The 26204-nt window shown below is 40.2% G+C and overlaps 1 protein-coding gene and 1 long non-coding RNA gene across 6 annotated transcripts in view; one reads left to right on the top strand and one right to left on the bottom strand.

The window, feature by feature from the left end:
• LOC116536453 overlaps positions 1 to 24187 on the bottom strand; it is a 41592-nt gene extending 17405 nt beyond the window's left edge. Inside the window, exon 1 of the long non-coding RNA XR_004262640.1 lies at positions 24136 to 24187. This is a non-coding gene — a long non-coding RNA (uncharacterized LOC116536453). The remainder of the gene's footprint in view (positions 1 to 24135) is intronic.
• Positions 1 to 26204, top strand: part of KCNAB1 (potassium voltage-gated channel subfamily A member regulatory beta subunit 1) — a 381835-nt gene that overhangs the window by 340733 nt on the left and 14898 nt on the right. For 2 of the 5 annotated variants that reach the window (XM_032258184.1, XM_032258192.1), the window contains exons 9-14: positions 4279 to 4364; positions 5005 to 5125; positions 6183 to 6277; positions 13754 to 13874; positions 17501 to 17589; positions 22857 to 24665. In XM_032258184.1, the coding sequence (XP_032114075.1) occupies positions 4279 to 4364; positions 5005 to 5125; positions 6183 to 6277; positions 13754 to 13874; positions 17501 to 17589; positions 22857 to 22946 (602 nt within the window). In that variant the 3' untranslated portion in view covers positions 22947 to 24665. Of the gene's footprint in view, positions 1 to 4278; positions 4365 to 5004; positions 5126 to 6182; positions 6278 to 13753; positions 13875 to 17500; positions 24666 to 26204 lie in introns of those variants that run through there. The other 3 variants (XM_032258160.1, XM_032258177.1, XR_004262623.1) reach the window with 2 other exon arrangements.

Raw genomic sequence — 26204 nt, 5'->3', positions numbered from 1 at the left:
CCCGGATGCTGCTGCTGGTCCAGGAGCTACACTCTTGAGACCATTGGTGTAGACAAGCACATTCGTTCTAAATCCTGGCTGTGCACTAGAATCATCATCTGGGATGAGTTTTTAAATTATCATTGATGTTGGGGCCTCATCCCCAAGAGATTATAATATAATAGAATTTCAGTGGAGTCTGGGCATGGGTATTTTGTAAAGTCTCCACTCCAGGTGTTTCTAATATGTAGTCAGGATTGAGAACCACTGGGGCTAAGGCTTCTGGAAAGCTGGGGAAGGAGTCCGGGCCAGGAGGGTTACATTAAGTACTGGGTTATCAGGTTTAATCACATTTGTCTGAGTCTCCTTTCCCAGAGGCAGGTGATGCAGTGCACTAAACTATCTTTCTAACATCCTTCTCCCCTCAGAATTGATATTCTACCTAGGAGGCTTTACAAATGAATCTCCATGTTATACACCTAAAACAACAGTGTGGAGAAGACAGTTGATTTTTCCTTTCAGCAATGCTGCCCTCTAGTGTTCTTAATTATTCAAATAACGTAAAAACCCACCTCGGTTCTTTCCTGTTAGTAAGCTAAACGAATTTTTCTCTGATATATAATTAAATTTTAGTTCATGGCAACATGAATCATGAAAACTTCAGCCTCTCAGTTCTCCTGCAATTTCTCCCTGCTTTTGATGTTGCAGCCTCCTTCGAGGACAAGAACTCACAGAGGTCTCTTTTCCCAATTCCACCAAGCTTTTCTCTTCAGAGTCAAAAGCTAAGTGAGAAAAAAAACTACCAGCAACAAAAAGACCCGGGGCATTGAAGTGCATTGCAGAGGCTCTCCTCACCCTTTTCTCATTTCTCCTACACACCTCACACCTCCTTTTTCACTTGGTTCACAGTTTATTGAGAATAGAATTCATCAGACAGGTGCTCCCATGTCTTCCCATGATGAATTCTTCAAACCTCCCTGGGTCCCATCATCTGACAGAAGTGTCCTTCCCACCTCTAGGGTCTCTGCCCCTTCCCTCTCTCTCTTTAGCAAGTCTCTCTCTCCCACTTCCTTCCCACACCCCTGTCCATTTCATCAATAACTCTGTCTTCCTAGGTCACACACAATGGCACACAGGCTTACTCTTAATGTCCTGAATACCCCTTCAGCTCCTGTCCTATTTCTCTTCCAAACTTATTGAATGCATTGTCTTAAAACCTCCTCTTCTTCCAGTCATTATTCCATTGAGTGGCTTCCATTGGCTCCAGCCTTGCCTGATCCCATCACATCATTGACAACGAAGCTGCTTTTCTCATGGTCTGCAGTGACCTCCTTACATGTGGCCAAATCCAGTGGACACGGTTTTGAGCTGTTCTGACACGAATGCCCAGGGCCTTCTACCCTGTGGGCACAGCTCCCTCTTGAAGTGCCTTCTGCTCTTGGTCTGACACATCCCTGTATGCCGGCTTCCCTCCTGTTCCTCCGGCTACCCAGCATCTTTCATGGGTCCTCTCTCTAACCCCCGGGCTGGCCATCAGAACCTTTTCTCTTTTCTCTCTATAGACTGTCCTTACTAGGCTCATCTATTTTCATGAATTTAAATATAATCAATAGACTAGTAACTAATAAATATGTATACCACCTCTGGTCCAGATTGCTCACTGTCTCATTTATCCAACTATTAAATATCCACTCAACATCTCCCCTTTAGTATCGCACATGTATCTCCATTTTTCGCATGTCCAAAGAACTCGATTTTTCTCCCAAATCTGTTCTTCCTTCAGTCTCCCTTATCTCTATAAACAGCCAAATATCTGGGAAACAGCTTTCCCTGACCACACTCAGTCCATCTGTAAGTACTGTGGATTCGTCTCCAACTTATATTTTGAATCCATCCACCTCTCTGTTTGCTACCACCAACCTATTACAAATCACCCTCATCTCCTGCCTATAATACAGCAATACTTTGTCAAGCTCTTCCTACTTCCTCCAGTCCTCCCTGTTACTACTGATTCTCCACAGCATAGAGACAGTGTTCTGAAATGCAAACTATAGTCTACCATCCCCTGACCTGATAAAATGCTAATGACATCATTAAACCTTGAATAACATACAAATGACATGGTTTGCCCTCTGCCAACTTTATCTGGTACCCCTGTCCTCCCTCCCCCCATTGCTGAAACTCGCTAAGTTCTGTCCTACCTCAGGACCTAGGCACATGCTGTGCCATCTGCCTCAAATGCTTTTCCACTGTTCTTCACATTGATGGCTCCTTTTTTATTTTTTATGCCTAAACATGATTACTGTTTAGTAAGACCTTCCTTACTCTACTAAATAGGTCTTCCCTTTCATTTCCTGTCCCAGTCCCCTATGTTATTTTCTTCATAACGCTACATTTTATAATGACTTACTTGTAAACTTCTCCACACAATTCTAAACTCCTTGAGTCCAGGAACTTGGTGTCTGTTTTACTCACAGATGAACCCAGCAACCAGCACAGTGACTAGCAAATATTAGGCTTTTAATTCCTGTGTGTTGTATAATTGACCAAATGTGCAGGAAGGGTCACAACTTCCATTCCATCTTCACTGCTCTTGTCAAGGACTCCCATGTGCCCAAGCCTCCTGTCAGCATTCTGTGCTTGTCTTACTTGGTGACAGGGACAGAATTAAGGGAGAGGCCAGGTCGTTTATCCTCGTTAACCTCTTCTGTGTTTACCAGCATGTTTGATTCACCACAGTATCTCCAGCACCCAGAACAGCAGACACCTAGTAGATACTGTTGATTGGCTGAACTCCTAGCTCTTAATGACACAGGATATGAAGGGAAAGGAAAGGAAGCGGTTGCAGTGATGGTGACATCCAAAGACAGAATCCATCCGGGGCAGAGATTCATATCATTGTTTTCAACTTCTAGAAATGTTTATCATAGGCACACATCTCCATTTGTATAATGAAAGAGAAGAAAAGCAGTTCCTTACACTTTTTAATCACATATGTTTTATAAATGGAGAATGAACTTCAAAGTTTTAGTTGCTGGGCAGTAATTTGACATTCTAGAGTCTTTCTCCAAGAAATAAAACTATTTTGCTTATAAGCCAGCTTTTACATCTATTGGACACACAGTGGTGAATGAAAGTATTCCTATCTTCCAAACGGAGAAAATCAAGGGCAAATAAAAATAGTTTACACAAGCCAAATAAGCAAAGAAGCTAAGACCCTGACTGGCCATTTCATTCCAAATCCTGTTCCCTATCAATTTAGACAGCATCTGCTCATGAGAAATTTTTTTAAAAAGTACATCTACTGCAACTCTACTTTGAGACAAGGATTTGGTTCTTCTGAAGGGCACTTAACTGACTGATGTTACTGAGAAATAGAAAAGCCCAAGTCCTGCGACTTTTTGAAAATGTCAAGTGACCTGGCATCCTGAGTGTTTAATCGACCTGCTTTGTAGAAGAAATCCAACCCTGTCTGTGAATTTTCACTAAATTAAACTTTCACTAAATTAAAGCTCTCTTGTTCTGCAACATATCTGGCTGGTGCCAAGAAAATTTGCTCAGCTCCATCCTCTGGGAAAGGGAATCATTTTCCTGTTTAGGAAACGTGATGTCGAGCTGCATGAGGCTGATGAGCACACTGGGTGGGACCACAAACAGGCCCCAATGAAATCAATTATGTGGGTGTCTTAGGACAAAATTTGGTTCAAAGTGATCAAGGACAGGGTGTGTCATGGCAAGCTGTGAGCCACTGTGGCTTCAGCTGTTTGTTCAGCATTTAATATGTTTATCTTTCTGCTAAACACACTGTTGTTGAGTCACCTCTATTAGAGACTCATTCTGTGTGAGGCCCAGCTATGCAAGTCCAATATACAAAGACAAGCCTTTCGCCCTCCACGACCTTACCTTCTACAAAGTCAAAACAAATGCTTTCTCTTACTACTCACTTTAGTGAGAAAGGTACCCAGGCTCTTAAAAAGGTGAATCAAGTATTCTTTATTAGGCCAGGAACTGTCAAGCAATAAAATTAAAAGAACTTAAAGTGGTCATTATGTTTTCAGTATCATTTAGTGTTGCTGCTATAAATGGAAAATGGAACATCAGTTTACCCGAAAGTACCATCAGCCTCCAAACCATTAGTATTTCATGTCAGACTATAATGTTGTCGCCAATATCAGACTAACTTTATTAATCAAACAAATGATTACATTATGCTTCTAAGCTTTGGGTAGAGGGGTAAAAATCATATAATTCTGAAATGTAGATGAATTCATGAAATGCCATCTGTTTGACCTCCCACAGAAATTGTTCGAGCCATGACACATGTGATAAACCAAGGCATGGCGATGTACTGGGGCACCTCGAGGTGGAGTGCTATGGAGATCATGGTAACGTAATTTCTATTTTTAAGTGGCTATTGAATAGCTTATTATTGCTTTGCAGATGTCATGCATAAATTGTAAGATCTTTTATAAACTTTTCTCACAATCACTACGGTACTAGAATTCTAGAATCAATTCCATCATTATAGAGATGGATATTGGAGCCGGAGCTCATCTGTTCAGAATACAACAGATAATACAGCGTTCTCTGGTGACAAGATGGTAAAGTGAATTTCATAGCTAATGAGATATGTTAACAGAGTGTTCTAGTTTCCTTATAAAAAACTGTATTAACTATACTGTTCATATCAAAACTAGTTACAGATACTTTTATATGTTAGTCTAAGTCTTATTTCTTTACAAACTTAAAAATAGTTAAACCACATTTTCTTTATCATAGTCTATAATTCACACTTTGACTAATTTTCCCTAGACTTAACTCAGTCCATACTCTCCCAAAGAATAAATAAGGATTTCCTATATTTCATATTGCTCTTAGTGAAATTGGTGGTGACAACTTTGCTTATTATTTGGCATCCTACGTGTTTCTTGGTTTGTACTGATTTCACCAAAGTAAACATTTCTCATGCATACAAATTACAGCTAAGCTTATTTTTCATAAGTATAAATTCTCATTCCTCTCTAGGAAGCCTATTCTGTGGCAAGACAATTCAACATGATCCCACCAGTCTGTGAACAAGCTGAGTACCATCTTTTCCAGAGAGAGAAAGTGGAGGTCCAGCTGCCAGAGCTCTACCACAAAATAGGTAATCTTCAAAATAAAAGCTACTGAGTATTTTTAACAATAGGAAGATCACTGATTCTGGTGTGTGGGGGGGCAGGAGGGAATAAAAACAGTGTTACTGAAATGCTTTCCTAAATGTCCATAATTAACATAGACATTGTAAGAACCGTACATTCCAGAGACTGTAGCAGAATCAAGATGTGTCTGCATTTAGTGTACAGGGTATCACTGATGAAAGCCAAGCAGAGTTGTAAACGGTGACTGATGTTTAAGCTGTACTTAGCAGGTGTTTAAAAAATGCATACTGAATTAAGGGAAGAACCAGTAAATAAATTCATTTTCCACTGGTGTTTGCTCTAGCGCAATGCATCTCTGAGTAGACAATGACTACCTTTCCAAAAAATCATGGATATATACATCTATATCTACTACTCTGGGCCTGGCACTGAGTTAGATATGGGAAATTCAACAACTAACAAGTCGGGCACTATACATCTGTGCAGATAGAAGTAATGCCTTCAGAGACAGGGGAAATACATATATATAACATATACACAAGAAATTTAGACATTAGAAAAACATGAATAAGCCGCATTCTCAGGGTTGCTTATCAAAAGTTTTCAGAAATAACATTCTTCCAGAGACACAGAGGTTCATATGAGCAGGAAAATGCTGGGAAAAGGAGAAAAAGATAAAAATTCAACAACAACCATAATAATTATTATTGCTCTAATTTATTGAGTGTTTACTGTGTACTAGGTGTGTGCTCCTGCTGTGTACCATGCACTATGTCAGGCACTAAATGGACAAGGACAACAAAAATTCATGGATGAGCCACATATTTTTCAGGCTTCTTCATATGTCCCGCTCCCAGGAACTGACAGTCCACGTTTCATTGGTTGATTAAAAAATGAAACACAGTCTGTAAGCTCCTAAATTGTAATGGAAAAATGCATGCTGATATTAACTCATTTATCTGGCCAGCTTTTCCCTATAACCTACCAAATTTTGTTTAAACACCCCCCTATCCTTTTGATTCCAATTTGCACAAGTAACTTTCTAAGTTTTTTCTTCTGTAGGGGTTGGCGCAATGACATGGTCTCCACTTGCCTGTGGAATCATCTCAGGAAAATACGGAAATGGGGTGCCTGAAAGTTCCAGGGCTTCGCTGAAGGTATTTTTTCTCAATGTCTAGAAAAAAGCCTGGGGGTAGGAAGGAGGGGAAAAGATTGATAATAACAGCTCTGCAGCAGCCTAGGGCTTCCCAGCTCAGGCAGACTGCATTGTCCGAGCCCGGAGCCTTCTGGAGGTCTCCGCGCCTGGCCACGTATCAGTCAGCCCTTCATAATCTGCCTGTGTCAAATATTCTTTCTCTGGGGACAGGGGAAAAAGTGCCCAATGGTCTGATTGGACTTGTAGGGCTCAAATACCTACACTGTTATTTATTATTATATTAAAGAAAACATTCCATCATTTGAAACTGATAAAATGTAAAATCCCTTTTCTATATAAGAGGATCCTCGTATTATTTCCTTTTCTTGACAAAACAAAATGTAAGCCATAGAAGCTTAATCCATATGAGGCCAACAGTTGTAGCTGAGTATGGTTGACACTTTTATTGTGTGTTGGGGAAAGTGGGTTAGAAGGGAAGACTTCAGGAGACAGATACATAGCAAAACTTCTATTACTTAAGGCAGCTTAAATTCTTCTCTGAAGCAAAAAGACATTCAAGACCATTGACACAAAATTACCTCCATTCAGGATATCTTGATGACTAATTTATTGGAGAGTACTCCAAACATCTCTCCTTATTAATAACAACATGCCTGTTTTTAAAAACTTGGTAGAATGTGTAATAACATTAGAATCACAAATTACTCTGTAATGTCAAGGGAGAGAGAATACAGGCATTTTAAAAATTCAGACAAACCAGAGTCCTTCAAGAGGAGGTATAGGCCTGATACATTCTCTTGCCTCCATCAGCACTAAATTATTGGAAAAACAGCTCAAGTCAAGTCTGAACCACCAAACCTTTAATCATTGTGGCTGTGGCCACCATGTGCTTCCCTAATCAGAACATTTTCAAGGTTCTAGGCCTTTGACTTTCCTTGCTGTGTATAACAGTTGAGCTTTTGCTTGTTTGTTCTCTAAAATATTACAACATAAATATCTCCTAAAGCCTGATGATATTGTCCTATTTCTAGTTTTTGTATTATTACAAAAAAACAATTATCCCAAAATAAGACCTTGCTTCTGAAAATTAAAGATTGTTCTGAAACAAGTCTAAATAAGTCAACAAAGACAGACTAAAAGCATCTTAGGAAAGAAGGTATAAAAGGAGGAAGGCAAGAAGGGAGTGAAGAAGGAAAAAATGAAAGAAGGAAAGCACTGAGAATTACAATTTTACTGAGTACTTACTATGTGCCAAGCACTGAGCTAAGTGTTTTCATTCATCAACTTTTATTCTAAGAGAATGGATACAGGTGACGTTTCGTCAGCTGAGCTAAGCATGTTGCCGTATGTTCTTTCAGAGGCTTGCTGAAAAATTCAAAGCACTTCTATATATGCTGAGTGTCTGTTCTCACAATAACCTGCTGCGAGGGAGACCCTTTTCAGATGCAGAAACTAAAACACAAAGACCTTAAATAACAATCCAAGACCATAAACTCAGAAAAGGTTGATATTAGAACCCAGGTTTCCTGGCTCTTAGTTAATTATCTCCCTCAAAGACATCTTTATTTCCCTTTAAACCCAGGTTTTTAAAGGAGGAAGAAATAGCTATGTTGTATTTGGAGTGCTTGATTGTCTAACATCCACCGCTATTTGAGAAAATCTTGCAAACAGCTGAAAAAGCTTTCACAAATTCACTAGTGAAAGAAAAAAGAAGAAGAAGAAAAAAGAAAGAGTGACAAAATGTTTGAAGGTGGCTAAACCCAAAAGCAGCTTGGGAAATATTTCTATTGCTGACTTTTATAAAGTCAACTCTGTATCTACTGGAACATCCTTAACAAACATTAAGAGCTCTCAACGGATGAAAGGTGGCTGATCACAAAGTATGCTTCTTTAGAGCTCTGCAGATTCTCAAGGCTCTACATTATCAACCTGAGTGCTTTTGCAGTAATATATGTGCACTTAGGAAAGCCACTTGAGTATAGTTACCAGAGCAAAAAAATAAAAAATAAAAAAAGTAAAGGAAGCAAATATCAGAGCAACCTTAGGAGTGAATAAGGATGCCATGAAGGAAAGAAAGAAAAAGAAAAAGGAAGGAAGGAAGGAAGGGAGGGAGGGAGGAAAGGAAGGGAGGAAGGAAAGAAGGGAGGTTGGTTAAATTAAAAGATAGATAATCTGGGCAAGTAGATAAATAAGTTGGTAACATTCATCTCACCCTAAAAGAGAATAAGTAAATAGTTTGTGTTTCACATTGGCTATTGTTATACTGATAAGATTAAGAGGTTAATATGTTGCATCTGTTGTAGTATTGAACAGCCGATGAAGGATAAATTAACTCAGCATGAAAAATACCTATCTAGGGCTCTTTTAGAAAGTAACACTACCCAGGGGATTTTCTGGACTCCCTTATCTGTCCCTACTACTCTAATGATGATTTCTAAATTTGTGTTATCAGCTCTGACTTCACTGCAGAGCTGCACAGCACTCCTTCTTTGTGTCTATTAGACATCTCCAAGTGGAAGTCCCATGGGCATCAGTCATGCCTAATGGAATCTATCCTCACCCCCAGAACCTGCCATTCCTTCTTGTTTAACAGTGCCTCCACCCATCCATCTAGTTAGTCAGAAGCCAAAGCATTATCTCAGACTGCCTCCTTTCCTTCCTTATTACTGTTCAACAAGGCACCAACAAATCCTCCAGAATCTATCTTGACTCTAAGGTCCATCTTGTGCACAGCCCTTGTTTAGATCTTCATCATTTCTTACCACATTTACTGGAGTAGCCTCCTATCTGGGCTCTGATTTCCTCCCCTTTTCTCAACAACCCACCATTGTGACCACTTAATCTTTCTAAAATATTAATTTGACCATATCATCACCCTGCTTAAAATCCTTTAATGATTTCCCAATCATTGGTTATAGGACAAAGCCATAGCTTCACAATAGAGCATTCAAGGAAATTCCCTTGGGATGTAAGTTGAGCCTATTTTTCCATTTGTGTCTCCTGTATCACACTACTTCATTTTCCATGCAAATGTACTGTACTCTCCTTTGCCTCCCAGAAATGTCCTTCTTTTCATTCTCCTGCAGAATCCCTTATTCCTAAAGACAAAGCTTGGTTGTCTTCATCTGTATGAAGACTGTCCCAACTTTATAAAACTGAGCTATTTGTACCTTCTCTATTATTCCATGAATACTTCTTACAGAGTCTTCTAATTCTCTGGTTGCAAGTAACAAAACTCAATGAAAACTAATCTGATCAGAGAATGGGAACTGCATTGGTTCACAAAGACAATCCTTGGGAAGTATGGAGTGGCCTCAGAAGTGCATCCATCCATGGACTTGTACATTGTCAGGACTTCCAATCTCCTCTATTTCTCTCTGCATGTGGGTATCATTTTCTTCTACTATAAATCGGTCTTCTTCACGAGGCCAGGAGCAGGAAAGCTGGTGGTTGCAGGCTTACATTTCTAAAGGCATGTAAGCTAAGATAAAAGTGATCTTTTCTTTGCCAACTTCAGTCCAGAGAAGACTGGCCAAGCATAGGTCATGTGCCAACTTGTGAGACTAATGACAGTGCCCCAAAGGATAAGGTACTATGATCAGCTCAGGTTATGCACCACTTTGTCGTGGCATTTTCCATTAGAAAGCAGTACAAACATAGATTGTAAGGAAATCATTGATGGTGTGGAACACTAACAACAACAACAACAAAAAAAAAAAAAAACAAAAAAAACACTTCCCCGTTACTAGGAAATGATTTGTGAATACATCCAGGACAGAAACAGAAACCTGCTCATCTGACTCATCACAGAGCCTGATGAGTACACAAGAGGTACTTAAGTCTTTGTTACATTAATTTGATGAGCCATAATAATGTCAATAAAGTCTGATAAAGAGACCAGGTGTATAGCTTTTAAATAGAAATAAATAGTGCAATAAAATTTACTGGCAGCTCCTCCCTGTTGTTGGCAAAATGCTTTCTAGAAAGCTTACAGGCCAGGCGTGGTGGCTCATATCTGTAATTCAAGCGCTTTGGGAGGTGGAGGTGGGCAGATCGCTTGAGCCCAGGAGTTCGAGACCAGCTTAGGCAATATGGCAGAACCCCATCTCTACAAAAATACAAAACATTAGCCAGACACCATGCCCACCTGTAGTCCCAAATACTCAGGAGGCTGAGGTGGGAGGATCACTTGAGCCTGGGAGGTTGAGGCTGCAGTGAGCCGAGATCATGCCACTTCCCTCTGGCCGGAGCAATACAGTGAGAACCTGTCTCAAAAAAGATTATAAAAATATGTGCTCCTCTATCAAAGAAAAAATAGGAAGCAAGCACACCTTGATGAATCAAAGTTGGGGGAGAAAGGTGGTCCGAATACGTCAAGTGTTCATATTAAGAAACTAAGCATACTGTACATTATGGTGAAATTTCAGAAGGCAGGTTTTCAGCTCTAGCATTTTACCTAGAGATCTCAACCTCAGTAGTGACTTTGTTTTTGTTTTGAGTCAAAGACTTTGATGTTTTAGTAGAAATAGTCAACAATCTTGGATGCTAAATTATTCTAGACAAGATTCAGAACTGAAATGTGACTGATTCTGTCCATGGCTACAGTTTCAGCCTGAGTTCAATCCAAGATTAACTAACAACTAATTAGGGATTTGAGGCAAGTCTCACAGACTATTCTCACCCCAATATCAACATGTATGAAATGGGGACATATAAAATCATCATAATATTGGGAGAGGGCAAAGAAATAGGCTTTAGGAAAGCCTACAGAAATTATTTAGAGTTTTATAGTATGCATAAAACTAATAGCCAACTAATCTGTGGAGAAAAGCTCATTCAGTTATCTCATTGACAAATATTTACTCAGTGTACCCTGATTTTGTGCTGGGTACAGAGGATACAGGGATGAATGGGACAGTCTCAACCCTCAAGGAGTAGCTCCAGGACTTGTAAGAGGGACAGACATAGGAAGGGGTGAATTATGAAATAATATGGTATCCACAAGCCCTGTGGTATCTCACAGGACTGCTGGCAGAGTCACACTGCTTTGAGAAGGAGGTGTCATGATCAATCGGAAAAATGGGAAGAGATTTATTTTGACCCCAGGAAACTCTGGTTTCTCTGACTCCTCCCTGACCACTGTATTGGCTGAGCCCCTCCTCCTTGCCAGCCACAAGTGTCAGAACTGGAGATGCTGACACAAACAACAAGCCCTCCCTGCCTTCTACCTGCTCGATTTAGAAAGACCGACATGTAATCAAATCATTGCAGTGCAGTGGGGTGATAGAATAGGGTTGGATGAGGAGATTTTACCTTTTGATTCATGGATTACTGTCCAGTCAGCAAGAAGGGTTTATTACTGCCACAACCACACCCACCTCTAACCTTCCTACAAAACACACCTTTTGCTTCCATATGTAATCAATATTTTAATTAAGCCCCATCACCTGTCTCCACTCACATTTTATGATTCGGAAAACAGTTAAAGCTGTTTATTCCCAAAACACTTTTGTTTCCTTTGGTATGAGGAAAGCAGTATAAAAACTGCATCTACTTTTGAAAAATCTTAATCTGCTTATATTTCCATAGATTAAAGCAACAATGAGACTTACGGTGTTGAGGGTGCGTAATAAATGCTCGATTGTTATTTTTTTTTTACTTTTGGAAGCCTGTCTCTGAAAATGGCATATGTGTGTAACACACATATATACACACACACACATACATATAACTTGCAACCCAAGCCTAAGAAAGAGAATGTGCTGCATATAAGATTTAAAAAATGGAAGAGTTACGAAAGATTGATAAATCAACCACTCTTTACATGTCTGATATATAATGAAACTCAGAAATTCTCCTAATACTAAGAAGAAGCAATTGTTCAAAAAGCAGTTGGCTATTAGTTTTCCATCTTTGTTAGTCTGTTTGAAAACACTCAGAGATATTGGTCCCCTGAAAGATGTGACGAAACTTAAGTGAGGATTGGTGGTGTTTTTCCCACTGAGGACAGCAAAAGTTAGTTCAGGGACTCTCTGACATAAGACAGCACTTGGGTGCAGGAAGTCTGCCCAGGCCCCAAGGCAGTGCCCATTGTTCACAGTGTCCGCCTCAACACCACTGGCACCAATTGTCATCTCTGGAGAGATGTTCCAGGCCACTCTTCTTTTTGAAGAAGCTGAGGCTTTCCAGAGGTAAGGCAGGGAAAATGTTAGCCATCTCCCCAAGCCGACTACCAAGTTAGGAGCCAGACCATAAGCCTTTGAGATTTAGGAGGCAAAACTGGGGCGGCTTGCCCTTCTCTTTTTCTCATTGGCAAAATAACTCAAAAAATCATAATAAAATATAATATGGTTACCCTTTTCTTTGGAAATACTGTCTTAGAATGATGAAAAAATGCTCAAAAAACAAAAGCGTATAGCCTATTGAAATCGTGGGTGGAGTGTCTATGGCCCACTGCCTATTACAGAGCATTCTGTGCCTCGAGGAAGATAAAGATCCGCAATGGCGATTATGTCACAAATACACGCAAGAGAGAAAGTCCACATTGCCACACAGTGTGATAGTTTTTAATTATTTTCCCTAAAACAGGCTAACATTCTTACACACATTCTTTTCCTCTGGGTGTTGCTGCTTACTGCTCACTTTATGTAGAAGAGTCTGTTATTCCCTTTCTTGTAGGAAAAGCAGAACCTTCTGAAAAGTAGGGCATTGAGAAATTCTAAAAGATTTTTCTCTTTGTATTTAGGAGATTAGGTTCATTTTGTAGTCTACAGCTCAGGGTCAGTTTCTTCTCATTGGCTTAAAAGAATAGTTTCCTGTTTTGAGTTTCTTTACTTTTTAAAGTTTCAGTAGTTATACAATAGGTAATAACATTTGGCAAAGTCTTTATCCACTTTAAAATTTTTAAAATCTTCTTGGTATCTATCAGTTTTGCCACATCTGCTTCTAGGAAGGAGCTGCAGAAGCTAACAACAAAGCCTCATTATAAAAAGAATAAGAAATTAGCAGTGAATTGAAGGCAAGGGGGAGAAAAATAAACAAGAATGTAAAATTATGCTTTTCTTTGAGCAGAAAGCTTGGCACCCAGCTTTCTTAATAAAAAGGAGACATAATAGATCTTGGTAAAATGTACGTTTTTGGTGCTACATTCTAGAATTGGGCTATCCCAATAAGAAATATTATTTCTTCTATTGGGTAGGCTAGGATATAATTGGTTATATGTCAGGGTCAGGGTTTTAACAACTTTTGTGCATGCTGATCAATTTGAATGGTGAATATTAGTCAAAATCAATCTGTTTTGAACTGATAAGGAGCAAGATCATGAGGAACATTTCTTTGCATGAAATCATCCTTGTCAGTCTGAATCATAAGGGTCAAAAAATTCAAGAAATCATCATGAGGTTGATATATTTTATTGAATTACCATTCTTTAACATCAAATCTTTACCAGACATTTACATGTTATGCTTTTCCCCAGTGCTACCAGTGGTTGAAAGAAAGAATTATAAGTGAAGAAGGGAGAAAACAGCAAAACAAGCTAAAGGACCTTTCTCCAATTGCAGAGCGTCTGGGATGTACACTACCTCAGCTAGCTGTTGGTAAGAAAATTACTAAGCTATGAGGTTGTAGGGGGACTTCTGCTGAGATCATAGTTTTCTATTGCTGACCACACCCTTACCATGATAAAATGTCTATTGACAGACTGATCTCTGAAGCATAAACTCCTGCTAAATACTCTATAAAGTGAGGTATTTGAGGTTTCTCAGAATTTTCTACATGATAAAAAATTTTTCTTCTTTCCCCTTGCCTGTATAACATAGTTTAAATGAGAACATGTCAGTGATAACACATACACTATCACAGATGTTAGGGGTAAACGGTGTAGTGACATCCATTTCTTCTGGCTCCAGTTTCTGTCTCTGTGGAAAACTAAGCCAGGGTTGGTGAGAGGCTGAGATACAAGGCTGTGACAGGCCCAAGGCTGCTGCCACATGAAAAGCTGATCCAAGAGAAATAGCTTCACCCTGAAACTTCTTGAAGGCCAGAAAATTTGTTTTTCTAATGCTGGAGTCTATGAAAGGTCATGATTACTGGTAGCAATTGAAAACCATATGCACTGTTTAAGAGAAAGATAATAGAAGCCACATATAATCATGGGTGTTTCAGTCAATGATGGACCACATATATGTAGGTGGCCCCATAAGATTATAATGGAGCTGAAAAATTACTATTGTCTAGTGATGTTGTAGCTATCCTAAGGTCCTAATGCAATGAATTACTTATGTGTTTGTGGTGATGCTGGTATAAACAAGCCTACTGCACTGCCAGTAATATAAAAGTCTAGCACATATAATTATGTACAGTACATAATATTTGATAATGATAATAAATGACCACGTTACTGGTTTATATATTTACTACACTTTTCATCTTTAGAGTGTTCTCTTTCTACTTACTAGGAAAAAAAAGTTAACTGTAAAACAGCCTCATGCAGGCCCTTTAGGAGGTATTCCCGAAAGAGGAATTATTATCACAGGAGATGACAGCTCCTTGGGTGTTACTGCCCTTGAATATTTTCCGGAGGAACAAGAAGTAGAGGTAGAACACAGGGAGTTACTTTAGGAGCAGGCAATACCTTTGGGGAATCTCAAATGATAAGCAGATATTAGTGAGGCAAAAAGAAAGGGGAAGGCAAAAGGACATTTCAGGTAAAAGGAATAGCTTGAGCAGTGTGCTCCAGAAGGAAGGGAGAGAAAGAGGAGAAAAGCAGCATGATGCTTGGGGATGGAGAGGATTTAAAGACAGGTGAGTGCTTCTGAAGCAAAGTTCAAGGTAGGGAGCCATGAAGCTGCAGACGTAGGCTAGAAAATAAGGTTTGCCAGGGTAAGAATTAAGAACCTCATCTTACAGGACAATGATTCAGTCAAGCACTAGCTAGGGAAGTGACATGATCAGATTTTTGCTTAGAGAAACCTTTACTGGCTGGATGAGAGCTGTATGAGGGAAATATAAGGGGACAATTCAAGCAAGTGGGAGGAAAACCAGTTACGCAGGAGAGAGATGGTGAGGGCGAGTGAGGGCAGCAGTGACTGAGAGGGAGAAGACAGCTGACCCAAAGTGATCATTGTCAACCTAAGGCCTGTATCCACACAATGGAATACTCTTCAGCAACAAAAAGAAATGGTATACTGGTACATGCTGCAATATGGAAAAACCTAGAAAACATATGCTAAGTGAAAACCAGAACAAACAACCACCTATTGTATGATTCCATTTAGGTGTAATGTCCAGAAAAGACAAATCTGAAGACAAAAAGTAGATCAGTGTTTGCCTTCAGCTTGAGGTAGGGATCTTATTAGGGTGATAGAAATGTTATAAAACTGGATTTAAATGAAGGATGCACATTAAAAATGGTGGTTGGTAAACTTATAAAATTATTTAATGTACACTTTAAATGGGTAAAATTTTTGATGGGTAAATTTTACCTCAATAAAGTTGGTTTAAAACAAAAAAAAAAGCATGGTCCCAAATGAGCAGTATCAGCATAAGCATTACCTGGGAGTATGTTAAAAATGCACAGATCGCACCCCAGACCTTCTGAATCAGAAGCTCAGGAGTGAGACATGACAGTGGATGTTTCACAGGCCCTCTGAATGATTCCGATGCATACCAAAGTTTGAAAACCACTTGATTAGAGGAATATTTAGGAGGAATAATCAACTGGACTTAGCAGTTAAAAGGGAAAACAGGGTCAGAAAAGGACAGTTCTTAAAGATTACTCCCAGGTTTCCAGATTGGGAAGCCACATTGCTGGTGATGCCCCTAAGTGCGATTGGGAATGCAAGAGGGCCGGGCGTCATAGCAAGAAGTTTGCAGAGCCTGTAAGGCATCTAGCAGCGAGGTCCGGCAGACGCTGCATCTAAAAGTCTGCAGCAACACTAAGTTCCAGGCAACTAAGGACTCAGAAGTTCACTGTAACCACCAGGAGGCTCCTGGGGACATTGGCTTCTGGACAGAGCACAAAAGTGACTGGAATGTGAAGAAGGTCAGTAAGGGAATCTGAACTGACTTTTTAGAAGTTAAGAGAGGAAGAGGGTTGGGGCAGTATCTAGGCAGGTATAAAGGGTCAGAGGAAGCTTATTTTAGAATGGGAGAAATTTTAGCATGTTTTGTTGACATGCTAAATGTTATGCTAAAATGTATATATGTATAAATGACATGCTAAAATGTGTACAGATGGTTTAATAGTACAGGTTTAAGGTCATTTCAGGAAATGAAAGGAGATAACCAAGGCCAAGAGTGAGGCTGGCCAAGCTGGCTGAAGCCCAGCTGGGAGAGAAGATGTGAATGCATAGAGGCAGCAGACCATGAATTGTAAGATTCTCTCCAGCATGCTCAGCTGCCCACAAGTAGAGGCAAGTAGAAGCCAAAAACACACATGCAGTACTGATGAGAATTGCTAAGCAGAGGAAGTGAGGGGTATGAGGGTTTGTAAGAGAGTAATTTAGATAATCAACACAGGATGAATCTTGGATTAGGAAGAAAGGGAGGTCCAGAGAGTGCTGCCAGGTAGGTGGGAACAAAGGAACCAGAAAACCAGAGTCTACAAGGACTACAAGCAACAGATGTGGAAAAGTGAGACGATGAATACAATGGAAAGATAGAAGATTGTGGGCCAACGTAGAAACAGGAATCCAGCCATCTGCTGGTGAGCAGTGTTAGCTGTTTTCAGAAATAACAGGAACAACAATGTGTTTCTAGGGTGGGTAGCTGGACTGAATGCCCCAGTTGTGGGGACAGGGTTTTATGTGGAAAGCAAAAAGGCCTTCAGCTCCAAGCTAACTCAAATGCATTGAGTGTTAACTAAGAGACATATAGTGCCCTAGGAATTGGAAAACCAGTGGAGAAGCAAGAAAGACAGTAGTGCATCCATGTTTTCTGCTTCTACTTGAGGGCAGCTGAGCATGCTGGAGAGAATCTTACAATCCATGGTCCAGTGCCTCTATGCATTCCCATCTCCCCTCCCAGCTGGACTTTCACAGATTCTGTCAAATCTACACAACAGGGAGTGCTGCTCAGGTTTTTAACCCTAGAAAGCACTGTACATCCTCCACAAAAGGAGTTAATACATTTTGGCTGCAACAAACAGCTGTAGCTGGTGTTTATAAGCTAATCAATGATGGGAAGTGCTTTGATAACCTGACCCAGTGTCCTCTTTTCCCAGCGTGGTGCCTAAGAAATGAAGGTGTGAGTTCTGTGCTCCTGGGATCATCCACTCCTGAACAACTCATTGAAAACCTTGGTGCCATTCAGGCAAGTATTGCAGCCCCTTGCAACAAACACCAGGGAATTTATGGTACCTTTGAGGCTATTTCCAGGCAGTGTCCCATCTCTCCCTACCTTTATCCTTCTGGATGGGGCAAGAGTAGGGGGAACAAAGGCAACAGAACACTTTCCCGGTACATGGATCCAGTGTTGTTCTCTGCGTATTAACAGGAAGTGTTCCCAAAGCTCATTTCTCAGGATGGTTTGTTTCTGTGGAAAAGTGCATTCCAATGTTATGCCTGGCAACTTCCTTCCCAGCCCTCACCATAAAGCCTGCCTGATAACTTGCTTGGAAATTTAAGTCATAGGAAACTATACATACATCGTTTACTCATCTGTTCTTTCCACAAATATTGCCCAACTACTGTATGCTGAGCCCCTACTTTCTGTTCTCTTTTTCTGACCATCTTGTATTCCCCCTCCCATGATACCTTTTATGATAATGTAATGTAGTATAACTTCCTGTCTCTACTGATAGACTGCAAGTCCTCTGAAGTCAGAGACCTTATGTCTTTCTTGCTTCATCACTGGTTTTCCAGTTCCTAGGTACTTACTATATATGTTCCTTAGTTAACATTCAAGATCTATTGAATGAATACTTGTGATGTTTTAAGAGAAATGAGCTCAAAATTCTATTTTGGACTTCCAGGATCAAAGCTCCCTAGAAGAAAATTTAGGAGGCCCATCCCCATTCCCTATCCTGAGGATAGCCGTTGGTCCAGGGCACTAGATGGGGCCTGCAGCCATATTCTGGGGAGCCTGTAGTGGCAGTGGGTGGGGTGAAAAGGATGTTTCTAGGAGCTCTAAGGAGAAGGGTGGGGTTTAGTATCCATTGTGACCACCTCCTTTCCCCAAAGGCCACAACTAGCCCTGAGTCTGTCCTACTCGCAACCCTACTAAAAACCCTAGGAATGATCCTCCCCACAATTCTTGTTATAGCCACTACCTGCGAAAACAAGAAAGGTTGTCTATTTTTCTCCTGCTCACTGAGGAAAGGAACTGTCTCACAGCTTCTTCCCTATCCACCTGTCCCTGCAACAAGCACGTAGCCCTGTTACCATTCCCAAAAGGAAACAGGTGGAGGTAAGGATAAACAAGATTTAAAATCCTTTTTAAAAATAGCCCAGAACACACTGTGGAATAAATGGTATAGAACTCCTGCCCACTCCCCCAGCCTTCTTAGGGCTGTGTAGCCATGTAATCACCTCTACCTCTCTGCTTCTAACAACTGACATATCCAGCCTGTAACTCCTCCTGGATTCTGTTTCCTGTACCTGCATGGGGAATTCTCCCTCTTATAAATGCTGCCTCTTCCCTGTTATTTTAATTTATGCTCTGGGAAAAGATAAGGGTACACAGTGATGAGGGGATAGAACAGTTTGTACAAAAAAGGACTGAAATTCAATCCAATGATTTCAGTTTCACTAATGTTTATGGAGCACTTATTCTATGCCTGGCACCATGCTAGGCTGTGAGACGACTGAGATGAGTAAAAACAGGACCCGGCCTTCAAAGAGCTCATATGCTGCTGAGAAACAGTGAATTAATTAAACAATCTGTCCTTTCATTCATTCAACAAATCTTTGAGAGCCTCTTGTATACCAGGTACTGGAGATACCATAGGAAAGAAGAAAAACATTGTCCAACCTTCAAGGGGATTTTTACATTCCAGTAGGAGACACAGATAAATATACAAAATGATTTCAGGTTGTGAAAAGGGCTATTAAGTAAATAAATGTTTATTTAACTGAGGCTCAGAAATGGGTGAGCCTATGTTAAATGTCTTTGCAAAAAGCCCCTCTGGAGTGAGTATGTTTATTCAGAGGGCTTCACATGCCTTCATTTTTTACATGCCTTGACAACTATTCACATGCCTTCACACAGCATGAGAAGAGTCCAGGAAAGTGCATTTCAGGGACAGGGAAGAGCAATGCAAAGGCCCTGAGATGGGAAGGACCTTGGCTTTTCCCAGGAACTGCCAGCCTAAGGCCAATGTGGTCAACATGTAGCTGGGCACAGGGGATAGCAGATGCACTGACTTGGAGAGACAGGCAGGGCCAGATCTTGCAGGACACCATGGGGTTAGGTCATGCTACATGTAACAAGTCCTTGCGGAGGGTTTTAAGAGGAGGGGCATGCTACTATGAACGTCTGAAGGTCACTTTGGCTGCTGTGCGCAAAGTAGAATGAAAGGCGAGGGCAGTCATCCAGGCAAGAGGGGATGGTGGCTCGGATGAGGGTAGTGGCCCTGGAGGTGGAGGGAAGTGGATGGATTCTGCAGGTTTTGGAAAGAGAGACAACATGGCTTGGCAGAAAAGAGAGGAATTGAGGATTGCTATCATGCTAATATAGGGAGATCACTGCCATTCCTGGGGGCAGTCATAGTGCCTGGGGATGGTATATGATGTAAGTCTCAGGTTGAGTTTTAAAAGCTCTGGAAGTAGGCAAGGCAGCTGAAGGGGAAGGGGACACATTTCAGAGGAAAAGTTGAGTAATTTTTCTCCCCCAAATATGTTCTCCCTAGCAAGGCTTTGGCTGGCAGCAAGATGAGGCTTTGCCTATACTAAAGGAGACACTATCCATGCAGCAAGGCTGCTACCATTGAGGGCTTACCAATCCTCCCCTGTTCTGCTCCACCTCCCACATACCCAGCACTGAAGTCCACCAAGACAAACTGCGATTGGGTCCCACAACATGGTGAAAAGCAGACTGGGTGACGAGGGGTGTCCAGCAGTGGTGGGACTGGCTGCAGATGGATGGAAAATATGGAGCACCAGCAGTTGCAAGAAAATATTTCTAGTAGGTTGGGGAGGCAGCTTCTCCAAGGGAAGCCATCTGCCTAAATTGTGCAGGAACACCTTAGGGAAGTGTGTAAATCAGAGCCTGACATGTAGAAGAGACAAGAGGAGAAACCACAGGTGACGACAGCCCACCTTCACCCACAGGTTCCATCTTCCCCACTTCCACCTAAAAGATGGCAGAACTGCCTCTCCCCCCTCTTCCCCATATGCCTTAAAACCCTTCTGAGGCTCCCCATCATTCACTCAGAGAAGGCCAGGCTCCGCAGCAGTCGGGCCTCATCACTCCCCAGTACACCTCCCTGGAATCTGAATCTCAAGATGCTATGAACCACTCAGAGCCTCAGCAATAACAGTGGCCCTCTGCCTACAAACTGACCACTACCCCCGCCTGGCAAAATCCTACTCCATCCCTAAGTCCCAGATCAATAGGAACCCAATCCTGGGAGGACTTCCACCAATGCCCACCCAGCCCCAGCAATGCTAGGCAAGACTTCCCCTCACCCACCAACTATCCCAGGCAGTGTAACATCAAGTTGCAAAACTGGTAGCCTGTGGAGTGTTTCTTAAATCGGTAGTAGTTTAAAATGTTTTAAAATCATTGCTAACATTTTAAAACTGGGTGATTTCAAGTAGAGCTTCCCTTGAAAATTTTGGTCTTGCAATACTATATTTTCTTGTTCAAGGACTTTTATGGTTTCATTTTTTTTTTTTTTTTTTTTGATGTTTAAATCTCTTTCCTATCAGAAATTTGTTTTGGTGTAATTAAGGAAGGATTTTTCTCCTCACATGACTAACATGCTGTATTTTAGACACAAAACTTCCAACAAGTCCAGTTTCTAGGTTTTTGGTCTCATTGTTACAATCTCATTTTTAAATAACACATTATTAGCTGTTTGGACACTGAAAGTCCAGAGCTAGTGGGAAATCAAATTCTTCCTTCAGCTTCAGGCAGTTAAACATTAACCAGAATGAAGTTTTCCCAGGCTGGTAGCTCTACTATTTTGCCAAACCGTAAGGCATCTGAGGATAACACTTGAGTGGAGACAAGGTCACCTTGGCCAGCATGATTGCAGCAAAGGAAGAATGAGGTTGAAACCTCAGAATTGGTCATCAGAATTGTATTTCACCACAGTCTCCACACAGGGTCAGACTTTTCCAGTGAGAAAGTCTGCCTTTGTCCCTTGTCTTATGGTATAATGTGTACCCTTGGCCCACTTCTCACAATAAAGGCTAGCCTTGGATGAGCTCATCCTTTCCCAGGGCTTCAGTTAGCATGTCAGTGCATATGACTCACAAATGCTCAACTCCAGTCTTCTTGCAACTACTAAGCTCCACAGCTGCACTTGCAGCTGCCCAGTCACTCCTAGGTGGATATTTGACAGGCACCTTAAAGTCAACACCTCCTACTTCTTATCCCCAAACTACTTCTCCTGTGGTTTCTAATCTCAATAATCAACAATATTCTTCTAGTTACTCAGTCTTGAAACCACCATCATCCCCCAAAATGTCCTCAGGTCCACTTTCCTTTTCTGCTCCACTGCCCCTATTGTAGTTAAAGCCCTATTGCCCAGCTTGGATTGTAATACATATCTAACAGCTGTGTCCCCTTTCAACCTCCTCCAAGTCATCCTTCAAACTACCTCCAGGTATTTGATTGGGTTACTCCTAGATCATTACTTCTGACAGGTTCCCCACTGCCTAAAGTCCCAACTCCATAAAATGGTATCCAAGGCTTTCTACACTCTTTACCCAACTTCTATATCTTGTTCTTACCATCCCCACACCCACATCAATCACTGTATAATCACTCCAGTTCACTTTTCCATGCTATTCCATCTGCCTGGGATGTCTGTTAAACCCTGGCCATCCTTCACCAGGGTTCAGACCACTGGTCAGAATAAATCTCTCCTTAGTCTCTAGACCTGTGCTGTGCACTACTGTAGTTCTAGCCACAGGAGGCTACTGTGTGCGTGAAAGATGGTGAGTCCAGAGATGTGCTTTAAGTGTAACATGTTCACAAGATGTGACTTAGTACCAAAAACAACTGTCAAGTATCTTATGTTCTATATTGATTACATGTTGAAATAATGTTTTGGACATAATGGAGTAAAAACATGTATTAACTTCACCTGTTCTTTTTACTTTTTAAGATATCCAATAGAAAATTTAAAATTACAAATGTGGCTTGCATTATATTTCTATTGGATTGAGCTGCTCTATATTTCTATGAACCTTCACTTTTGCCTTTTGCCTTCATTTAAGCAGTCAACCAACAAGGCCCCTGACTTCAAGGAGCTTATAGTGTTTGGCGTGGGGGGGGGTTGGCGTGGGGAGACTTACTATCCAGCTGTGGTTTATGAACATGTACAAGTCTAGGTTGCTTTGCTTAATCTAGAGCACACAAAAAAAGAATGATCAGCACCCTAACTATATCCTTTGTACTTCTGCTCTCAGGTTCTCCCAAAGATGACATCACATGTGGTAAACGAGATTGATAACATATTGCGCAACAAGCCCTACAGCAAAAAGGACTATAGATCATAAGGCAATGCATGAATCACAGAAGCTGCATGGTTAAAATAGCGGCCTGTGCCCAGTTCAGAAAGGTGTTACTAACCAGTCTTTTGAATCACTTAGCAGCTTGCTGCTCAACCTCTAGTGACCCTCCCTGGATTCTTTGAGGTGTCTGCTGTTGCTACCACTGTGCACATCTGAAAACTCACAACCAGGAAAATCCATTCTATTTTCTTATCTTGGACTGGAGTCACCTATTCTTGCATTGCTCTATACACCTCACACTTATGCAATGGAAAGAATATGGGGCTGGGAGGTGATATATTACCTTCAGGCATTTGGTAACTCAAAGAAGGCTGTACAGATATATTTTTTCAAAAGAACAAAATCAACAGATGCAATGTGAGTTGCATAAGAAACAGAGTAGACTATCTTCTCTCAAATCTTTGCTTGGAAGAATAAGCAGAAACAATTTTATTTTATTCCTATTATCACATTCATATTAACAAGTTTTGTTCCATTTGTCGTACAACAAAACTAAAATTTCTAGGTATTTGCTTTAATTACCTTTCAAATATTTACTGTTGGTTGGCCCCAAGAATGGCCTTGTACAACTTATCCAGAATGTCTATTAGGATTTTAATGTTATGTCCACTTACAAGTAGAGACAGTAAAAGGATGAACACCCCAATCTTTAGTGACATTACAGCTGATTTATAAAAGAGAAGGTAACACTGCTGTGGAAACTTAGCTTTGAAGAAACTGCAATGTATCTGCAATTAGGTGTTCACTTTTTATGTTTTATTAAAACCTGCTTTATATTTTCAACTGCTTGTAGGCACAACTTCTGCAAGTTTAAATATCTGAGCTTTAAAAGTAAACATGCACATGCTCAGTTTTGAAGAACCTGTAAAATACCCAGAAAGGCAAATGTTCACTGCTTAATTAGCACTGGGATTTTACAATATAACGTTTGGTACTTTTGAGGTGATGTTAACATGAAAGTCAATCATGTGAAAAATGCCATCACTATTCAGAATATGCTGGGTAAATTAACTTGCCTAGTGAAATGAAAAACATTAAAGAACTTCTTGTTCTATAATAATATTATATGCACTAAACTATATGCATGAAAGTTCTCTGCATGGATTAATGGGGCTTACCCTTGTCACACTCAAAATCTGAGGTATACCTAGCCTTGCCACTATTGGCTACTTACCCTCATTAATATCCCACTTGAGGAAAAACTGTGAGAATATACTATGTTGGTATCTGTAAAAAGAGAGAAAAACATGTTTTTTTTTTTTAAGGGAGTGGTGTGGGGGTGGCCCTTTAACCCTATTTGGCTATCTGAGGATGTACAAAATTCTAATTTAATTTTCTGATCAGCAACTTTCCCATACAGAAGTCACTTTGAGGTTTACAGAAGAAATATAACATCATTTAAAAATGCTATTTTCTGTCATTATTTCTATATGTGATTTCATGGTTAAGTTCTAAATCTGAAAATGTTAGTGAGAGATATTAAAAAATTTTCTTTTTGATTACTAGTACCTGTATTCTAATAGAGAGTTTGAATTTTCTGCCCGAGTATCAGAATAATGATGGAAATTGATGGATTTTTTCAGTTGTTCATTGTGTATTCAATCCAGTGAACTACTCTATGTGTAAAGGAGCTGAGGTGCTGTCTAATGGGAAATGTGATTTATTTGCTTAGAGTAATAAAAGCATTTTGTGCATTCAATCTCACAATAGATTTTATCTGATCTTTCGTAAGGCATATGTATATTTTCCATACATGTAAAACATATACATGTAAAATATATGTGGCCATAAAATAGGCAATAATCATCTAAATAAAAATTATATTGGCAGCTAAGCTGTAATGAATACTCAACAGAAATAGTAGTGATCAAAAGTCTGAGATTTAAATTGCAATCCAAACATTTTCTATCAATGGAGATTACTGACACTATCTCTCAATGGGTTTTAGAACACCCTGCACTAAGGTTAAGGCTTCACAAATTCACTTTTTAAAACTTGCAAATCAAAACCAAATATAAACATTATGGCTTAGCTGCAGGAACAGCCAGTTTTTATATGCGAATCTGTCATGGTAAATATACTAGATAATGTATTTTACAGTTATGTCCTTAAAAAAAATTTCCATTCACTCTAATTTTCTTTTCTCCTCTGAAAAGAATTCCCTGGCAGAGAATATATCTCCAAAAGGTAACCTGGGTAGCAGCCATCCCTATATGGAAATCTCAGGCAACCTAGAAACTCTGTGTGTGGCTTTCCACTTTAAGAACTGTCACTTCACGAAGAGAGTGCTAAAGTCATGAGGCAAATGTCAGAGCTTAAAAGAACCTGAGCCATTTGTAAAGCCACCCCTCTTTGACAAATGAGCAAAGCAGGACTGGATAGATGAAAAAACTTGCCCAAACTCACACTGGTAGTGCAGAACCAGGCCTAGAACCCGAGTATCTTGTGTTCTGGTTCAGTGCTCCTTTAGATTTTTTTCTCCTTTTAAGCTTTAAAGTTTTATGCAGAAATTGTGAGAATGTTTAAGTTAAAAAACTTTTATTAATCCAAACTTAGAAATCAAACAACAGGGAAAAATCAGTGAAGAGATGTTTTGAAAATTAATGAAGGCCAACAAGATTTAATCTCTATCTCCCTGAAAATCTAAACCAACCCCCAAAAGACCCTCCTAATCTTCCATTAATTCCTCTGCTTGGGAGTCCAAGGAAGTGAGAGAGAATCCCTTAGAGCTCTAACAGATAGATACATCTACAAATTGGTTTTCTCCATAAATGTACACATATATGTATCCTTCCTTCCTGTCTCCAGAAGCATCAGTGATTGGCATGCACACTGAAAACAAAGGGGGAGGCAGAAAGGTGCAACAGGTACATACTGGCAGAGGCCTGGTGTCTCCCCTTTACTGTAACTGCTCTATGCTTTTCATTGCCTCAAAGATATTTGATCAGTAACTACAAAGATGTGCATTTACATGTGTGAGCTATTAAAATGATGGTTACACGTATACTTATGTAACAAACCTGCACCATCAGCACACGTATCCCCGAACTTAAATTAAAAAAAAAAACAATTTGAAAAAAACACTTTGAAAACAAGATGATGGTTAATGTGAAATAACGTAATAAAGATTATGTACTTCATCACAAAATTCTTATAAAATACAAATTTTAAAAAGCAAAATTTAATCATACTTATTAAACAAGACTTTTTACAAGAATTCAGTATAAATTCAACTTCCGTATT

This window comes from Sapajus apella, unplaced genomic scaffold, assembly GCF_009761245.1.
Source record: "Sapajus apella isolate SASKATOON/1434 unplaced genomic scaffold, GSC_monkey_1.0 scaffold4, whole genome shotgun sequence".
Taxonomy (NCBI): Eukaryota; Metazoa; Chordata; class Mammalia; order Primates; family Cebidae; genus Sapajus; species Sapajus apella.
The sequence above is the reverse complement of the archived record's forward strand: the minus strand, read 5'-3'. Positions and strand labels throughout refer to the sequence as shown.